General features: G+C 39.3%; 2 protein-coding genes across 2 annotated transcripts; both read right to left on the bottom strand.

The window, feature by feature from the left end:
• Positions 1–3,702: 3,702 nt before the first annotated feature.
• On the bottom strand, positions 3,703–4,665 carry LOC115017821 (olfactory receptor 52E8-like). The gene has a single exon (XM_029446518.1). The coding sequence runs from the start codon at positions 4,663–4,665 to the stop codon at positions 3,703–3,705; it is 963 nt and encodes a 320-aa protein (XP_029302378.1).
• Positions 4,666–5,509: 844 nt separating this feature from the next.
• On the bottom strand, positions 5,510–7,165 carry LOC115017567 (olfactory receptor 2AT4-like). The gene is made up of 2 exons (XM_029446136.1): positions 7,098–7,165; positions 5,510–6,510 (listed from the first exon to the last, which is right to left on the bottom strand). Exon 2 carries the CDS (start codon positions 6,482–6,484, stop codon positions 5,510–5,512), a length of 975 nt encoding a protein of 324 aa, XP_029301996.1. The 5' UTR covers positions 6,485–6,510; positions 7,098–7,165.
• Between the last annotated feature and the right edge of the window lie 852 nt (positions 7,166–8,017).

Genomic DNA, 8,017 nt, shown 5'->3' with positions numbered 1-8,017 from the left:
TGTCCGGTGTGCGCCCGGAGCAAGACCTCATCCCGGGCCCAGGTGGGCCTGCTACATCTGCTGCCTGTTCCCCAACGCCCATGGTCTCACATTTCCATGGACTTTGTGACTGGACTCCCTCCTTCAAAGGGAAATACCACCATTCTGATGGTGGTGGACTGGTTCTCCAAAATGGCTCACTTCATTCCCCTCACCAAACTCCCCTCTGCCAAGGGGACGGCAGAGGTCATGATGAACCAGGCATTCAGGATTCATGGTTTTCTCTGTGATATTGTGTCCGACTGGGGTCCACAGTTCATCTCCAATTTTTGGAAAGAGTTTTGCAGACTCTTGGGCGCCACCGTCAGCATGTCTTCCGGCTACCATCCTCAGTCAAACGGGCAGTCGGAGAGGCTCAACCAAGAGCTGGAGACCACCCTACGCAGTCTCGTCTCACAGAACCAGGCCATCTGGAGTGACCACCTCACCTGGGTGGAGTATGCACACAACACACTTCCCACAGCTGCCACTGGCCTCTCTCCCTTTCAATGTACTAATGGCAACCAGCTTCCACTGTTTCCGGCAAATGAGGGGGAGGTCATGGTGCCATCGGCCCATGCCATGGTCAGACGTAGTCGCCAGATATGGGACGATGCTCGCCGGGCATTGCTTAGAAGTTCGGTCCGGATGAAGGCCGCAGCTGACAAATATCGCAGGTCTGCTCCCATCTACAGAAGGTCTGGCTCTCCAAGGACCTACCTCTCCATGTCACCTCCAAGAAATTGGCTCAAAGGTTTGTTGGTCCGTTTCCCATATTGAACATGATTAATCCTGTGTGTGTACGTCTATGTCTCTCCAGGTCTATGAAGGTTCACCCCACATTCCACGTCAGCAGGGTCAAACCCATGCTGGAGAGCCCACTCGTCCCCGCCTCCAAGCCCCCCCCACCCCCCCAGATTGTCGACGGCGGTCCGGTATACAAGGTCCGTAAGCTCTTGGCGGTCCGCAACCGGGGATGTGGTAAGCAATTCCTGGTGGACTGGGAAGGCTACAGCCCGGAAGCACGCTCCTGGTCGTCGTCGAGCTTGATAGTGGATAAGACGCTCATAACGGACTTCTATGCACTCCATCCGTATAGTCCTGGGCCGTCAGGAGTCGGCCCAAGAGGGGCGTTTGTTGAGGTTTTCATGTTGTCTTGTCATGTTTTATTTTGTACCTACCTCTTGTTTCTCAATCCAGATTCTTTTACTTCCTGTCTTTGTGTGGTTTCCCGCCATTGTCAGTGTCTACCCCGCCACCTGATTGTTTCCACCTGTTCCCACTCACCTCTTGTATAAATTGTCCTGTCCCCCCTTGTCTTGTGCCAGTTTGTCTTGTTAAATCATGTGAAATGAACCGCTGTGTCAAGAAGAGTAATTATTCTGAAAAGTTTGTATATCTTCCTCGAGAGCACTTTGAGTTTGATTATAAGTTTTTTGAAGTAAAGTATTGTTTTTTTACACTTTACATTTGTTTCTGGCGTCGTTCGTTTGAGTCTTCCTTCCCTGTGACCGAGGTCGTGACAGCCCTGCGGGCGACTCACGTAGTCCCTGCGAGCGACCAAGTACCCGCGGGCACCGCGTTGGCTACCCCTCTAGTCTGACATGGATGTTTTTGGTATTATTTTTGCCATGTTTAATATCAGAATGTGATCACATTATATAAAACTCCACATCGCGGAGCTAGGCATACATATTATTATATATATTATAATATAATAATAATAATAATAATAATAATAATAATATATATATATATATATACATATATATATATAATATAATATATATTATATATTATATGGCCCTAACCCTGTTATTGATTAGCCAGACTGGCTACGGTGTTAGACGAGAGAGACTTAACGTAATACAATCCTTTAGACAGAGAACATTTCATTTGTGAGAAATATGCATCAGGGATGTTACTGGTGCGATAGTCTGATGGTGGTAATGCTAGATGTACGGGCAACATATTACTCTCGTCATGTGCTGCTGAACAATAATGGCAAACCATTAGCCACTTTTTGTTCTCGGCATAACTCGGATTTGCTCCCGGTGAAGCAAATTGTTTTTTTGTTTTTTTAGGAACGGGAAATGAAATCCCACATTCAGAGTCTTGCCAATTTCTGATCACTTCGCTGGGAGAAATGTTCCCCAACTTCAAAACTTTGGGTGTGGTGCTGCTAATTCAGTCTGCAGTGTGTCAGCAGAGCCCTGCGGGTTCAGCCCTCATGTCACAACCTGGGTCGAGAGGAGGCGACAAGGAGGGAGACCACACAATCCATAACGTTGCTATATTGTTTAATTAAGTGAATGACAGGAACACACAGCACAACGCACAAGCACATTATAGGATCAGTCAGCAGCCCAAAGTGAAGAGAGCGAGAAGATCTTGCAGGTCTGCTTTATAGCCTGAGCCCAGCCTGCTCAGGTGTGCTGAATCACTGATGAGGAGATGACGAGGTCTCAGCTCCACCAATCAACCTCCTGAAACACATGTTAAGCACACATCCTGGGAAGGACAGGACAGCCACCTCTGAGGCCGTCACACTAAAGGACAAAATCAATACGTCCATGAGAAGTTGTCTGTTTGAGGCAAAGACACACAAACTAATTCTGTTGACTTGCATTGTTCATATGTGCCTGTTTAGGCATAAAGGCCGCAATGTTTTTAGTGTTGTCTGCTGTCAGTGCGATTATGGCTGAAATATTACGACACTGTCTAACAGTCTAACGCAACGACTGCAGTACAGTCGGTATTAATACACTGTATGTACAATATATATCCTGTATATATAGCAACGTCATATTGCAGAAACCTACGTCAGATAAAGTGGAAAATGGCTTGGGAAAATAGCCTTTTCGAGGCTAAAACATTCTTACTTTGACCAAAATGTTTAATGTTCATCTTTGAATACACAGAGAACCTAAGTGGAAAGCTACAGAATGTTATGAAACCTAAAACAATAAATAATTGACCCACCCTAAAAATATAAGAATAAAACTGGAACAGATCTCCACCAACAAAAACCCATAGATTAAGAAAAGAAAGGTGGTGTCCATTATGTGTTCATAATACATAATTCATAATGTGTACAATAATTTATGTTTGTATTATAGCAAAATAGGCTGAAACTCTAAAGATATGTGGGCAAAGTGTTTTAATTTAATTTGCCATTCACAGTCAGACAGTTTCCACATTGTGTTGCTATATTTGAATCTGGCTCACAATCAAAAATTCCTCAGGTGTGAATTATAATACACCTCAGTTAGCTTCATCTGACATCAGTGTTGAAAATAATAACATGAACATTTTATTTGTAAATCTTAATCAGGCTCATTGAAATATATATAAATGTGAAAGAAACATTCAGTAAAAGTAAAGCACAATGGTCTTTTGTATATAACATGTATCTTACATTTGAATGCCACATTGATCATGTCACTTTCTCGCATTTACTTTTAATGCAGAAGTTTGTTCAAGTCTTTGACAGAAAATACAAACAAGTACATTTTGTCAGTGCTCGGACCCTAATTAAACCAAAACACCATAAAGAGCACATGTATTTTAAATGTACAATCCTAAATAATCTAGAATGGAAATGATTTAGATGAACAAACGTTTTTCATGTGATATGCAGTGATGTGGTAAGAATTGTATGCACATATTCGGACACTGTATGCATTACTTTAAAACTGGCTTCGTTCCAACTTTTGAATTGTTCAATCTCTTCATTAAAATATCTTTAATATCTTTGGTTTTGAAGCAATAAATGAGTGGATTAGCAGCACAAGGAAGAAGACTGTACAACAAAATCAATAAAATGCGGATGTCCGAGCTGATGGAGAATCCTATAAAATTAGCTAGATAAACAAAACATCTTGGTAGGTAATAAAGGCAAGAAATCAATAACTGTGGTGTACAAGTTGATAAGATTCTGTGTCGTCCCTTCCTGTTTGTTATTCTCAAAACAACTGCAAAGATGAAAATATAGGAAAAGATTATAAATGAGAGTGGAAGCAAAAGACTAAACATTGCAAGACCGAAAGCAACACTCTGAACATATTTTACATCTGCACATCCCAGTTTTGTGATTGAAATGAGGTCACAATAACATTGCACAATGATGTTAGAATTGCAATAAGGCAAGGTTAGGGAATGAAATACAACTGCCATCATCCTAAGAAATGTCCCAAACCATGACAACCCACAACCCAAAGAAATTATTTTGTTTGTAATTAGAACAGAATATTTTAGTGGAAAACATACTGCAATAAAACGATCAAGGGCCATAATCAGCAGAAGGAGAGAATGAATTGCTCCCAAGGAATGAACAAAATACATCTGAGTGAAACAGGCATTAAAAGATATCATCTTGTCATCCCACCAATATCTGGATATCATTTTTGGTAATGTCACTGTCCCAAATAACAAATCATTCATTGCCAGATGACAAAATATTAGATATGTTGGCTTATGAAGAAGCCTCTCGATCCCAACAAAAACTAAAATAAAAATGTTTCCAGCAAGAATAACCAAGTAGGTGAAGAAAAAAAGAGTTGACGCAGATCCATAATATGTTGGGTTGAGTCCTGGGAATCCAAGTATCATGAAGTCTGTTACTGTTGTTATGTTCGTATTAATCATTATAATTAATTTGTTAAAATGTTGGGATAAATGCGCTCTAAAAAGGAATATGCAAGATTAATTCATTCTGACATTATCTAAACAAAGGTAGTCTTTATCATCTAACTGTTTTTCTTATCGGCTTTGAGGCTTTGAGGCAAATCCCAATGCTCATCATCAAGGTTACGGTGCCTCCCAATCCAAACTGCATTCTGTATGGCTTCTTATAAATTCTTCCTAGTGAATGACAATTACATAATTTATTATTGTAATATGTGTGCACTATGCAGCGTTTACCTCATTAATATGACCTTGCTGATCAATGTGTCTTAATTACAGTTATTTTTTTAGACTAGGAATACCTTTTTTGTGTGTGATCGTTAAGCCAGAAACAAATATTCAAGTTTTCAAACATATAACCAGATTAGTGTTGCTGATACTGTGCGGAAACTATATTAGTATTGCAAATACTGTGCAGGTACTGTGCGGGTACTGTATCAGTACACTTTATTATATTATTATTATATATATGGGCCTGTACTTGTGCATCAACAAATACACATATGCATATATACACATTCATATCAACCCCAAATGAAAAATCTGCACTTTATGAGGATTTATTCTTTATTGGAATATATGCTCTTGAACATTACTGCTTTACAAACATAGGCCTTAAAGTTGACACATTGGTAAGCCAATAGTCTAAATGTAATTTTTCACCATGTCAATACACTCATTTATGGTTGGTAGGGTCAACGTCCCTATTAAGTGCACCAAATCTGTATTTTTGATAAAAACTTTTGATTCCTCAGAAAGAGAGATGGCTACGAAGAAGAAATTAAAAACATTGAATAATGGTTTATCAGTTACAAATAGCTGAAACTTGTGCTTTTTTTGAAACGGCCCTTCTCTTGATTTGTTTCAACAAGCTTACTCTCATGTCCTTAGCTCTTAAGCAGTATATAAATGGATTAATCATGGGGGGGGAAAGGCTATACAGCATGATAATTACTATTCGCACATCAGCATTAAATGTAATGCCAACATTGCTGGCTAAATATACAAAACATCTGGGTAAATAATAGAGGGAGATTATAATCAGTTGAGTACTGCAAGTGGACAGAGATTTTATGCAACCTTGTACATCTGCAATCTTAAGTACTGCTATAATTATACAGAAATATGAGAATATTATGAATGCCAGAGGTCCCAGTAACATAACCATTGCAAACACAAAAGCAGGAAAACCATAAGGGGCCCTGTCAGTACATGCTAGGAGTGTTATACCAATATGATCACAGAAGCAGTGGTTGATTATATTTGAGGCACAGTATGGAAGAGGGTATGCCCTAATAACTAACATTAAAGCTCCTGCCAGAGCAATAACCCATGCAATAATACTGAGAATTATGATAGTGGAGTTTTTAAGAACAAAGGGATATTTGAGAGGATGGCAGATCGCTACATACCTATCTAAAGCCATCAGAAAGAGAATGTAGGAATTCACTGTGCCAAGATAGTGAACCAAGAACATTTGGACAAAACAAGCATTGAATGAAATAGTCCCTGAATGAAACCAATACTTACTGATGATATTAGGTAAAGTAGTTGTGCTAAAGAGAATGTCGCATGTACACAGATTTATAATGATATGATACATTGGCTTATGAAGGCTGCGGTCGCATGCAAATAAAAACAGAATTGTAACATTGCCAGTCAAAGTTAAGAAATACACTAAGAACAATACTGCTGAGACAAGGTCTTGGTACTCTGGATGAAGTCCAGGGAATCCAGTAAGTATGAATTCAGTCACAAAGCTTTGATTTCTCTCTGGCATGATGGATTAGAAATGTCCTAAACACACTGAAAAGGAAATACAGTGTCAATGATTGCAACATTAAGATAAAACACTTCAATAGAATCTAGTGTTAAACATGCCAGAATTTAAACTGAAAACATTAAATCAATGAACTGACATTATCAACAGAAGAGGCAACAGTGTTGTCAAAGACATCTATGTGTTGTATTGCAGAGATATCTACTGAAATTAGCATGTCAAGGATGAATAGTGAGCCAGTCTGCCCTCAGTACAGAGGGAGAAGAAGTGAAGAAATACACAGTAAATATATCAACACTGGATATAATAATAATTTATAACTTAGAATACAATAAATATGACAAACTACTACAACAAATATAAGCAGGTTAACATACTATAGTTGTTTTTTAATAACTGATGGTTTGAGCAGGTGACTCGGAATTACACATTACACCGTTAAAACAATAGCAATGTAGCAATAGGATTAAATATTTGATATAGAATAAACTGTCATTGCACTTTATACCATTTATTGGTAAGTATTGGTATACATTAAAGTAGAATAAATACAGTGTGAGTAACTCTTATAAGACTTTGTATCAATTTATAGGGCTTGACCTTTTATACTTACACTTCTTAAACAGTTTGGCAGCATCTGCGGATTCACCTGCTGATTCAGCTCTTATAAAGACTTTGCCTCGTGATGAAGAATTACGTATATCCATTCTTGTTTCATTCTCAGAGGGTCACTTCGAATGCGTCACACTTAAATCTCTCTTAAGCCACAGCAAAGGCAGTTTTTTCATCAAGCTAAAAGAAATCCATCAGTTACTGTCAAAATAAAGAAAGATAAAGATTTCTTAATATACAATAAAATAATTTCTTTCTCCTTTCTCCAGACTCTGGCGCCTTGACTTCCAAATGAAATACAAAACTTGCTTTCGTCTGAAAAGAGGACTTTGGACCACTCTGCAACTGTCCAGTGCTTCTTTTCCATAGCTCAAGTCAGACGCTTCTTCCGTTGTCTTGAGTTCAGAAGTGGCTTGACCATGGGAATACGGCTATTGTAGCCCATTTCCCGGACACGTCTGTGAACAGTGGCTTTTGATACCTGGACTCCAGCTTCAGTCCACTGTCTTTGAAGCTCCCCCAAATTCTGGAAGCGACTCTTCTTCACAATGCTGTTAAGGCTGCGGTCATCTCTCTTGGTTGTGCAGCGTTTCCTGCCACATTTCCCCCTTCCAACAGACTTTTTGTGGATGTGCTTTGAAACTGCACTCTGTGAACAGCTTGCTCTTTGAGACATTTCTTTTTGTGTCTTACCCTCCTGATGGAGGGTGTCAATGATGGTCCTCTGGACAGCAGTCAGATCAGCAGTCTTCCCCATACTTGTGATTTAGTTTACTGAACCAAGCTGAGTGTTTTTCAAGGCTCAGGAAACCCTTGCAGGTGTTTCGAGTTAATTAGACGATTCAAGTGATTCGTTGAACACCCTACTAGTATACTTTTTCATGATATTCTAATATTTAGAGATAGGATATTTGAGTTTTC

Source organism: Cottoperca gobio, chromosome 13, assembly GCF_900634415.1.
Source record: "Cottoperca gobio chromosome 13, fCotGob3.1, whole genome shotgun sequence".
Lineage (NCBI taxonomy): Eukaryota > Metazoa > Chordata > Actinopteri > Perciformes > Bovichtidae > Cottoperca > Cottoperca gobio.
This window is presented reverse-complemented; position numbering and strand designations above follow the sequence as displayed.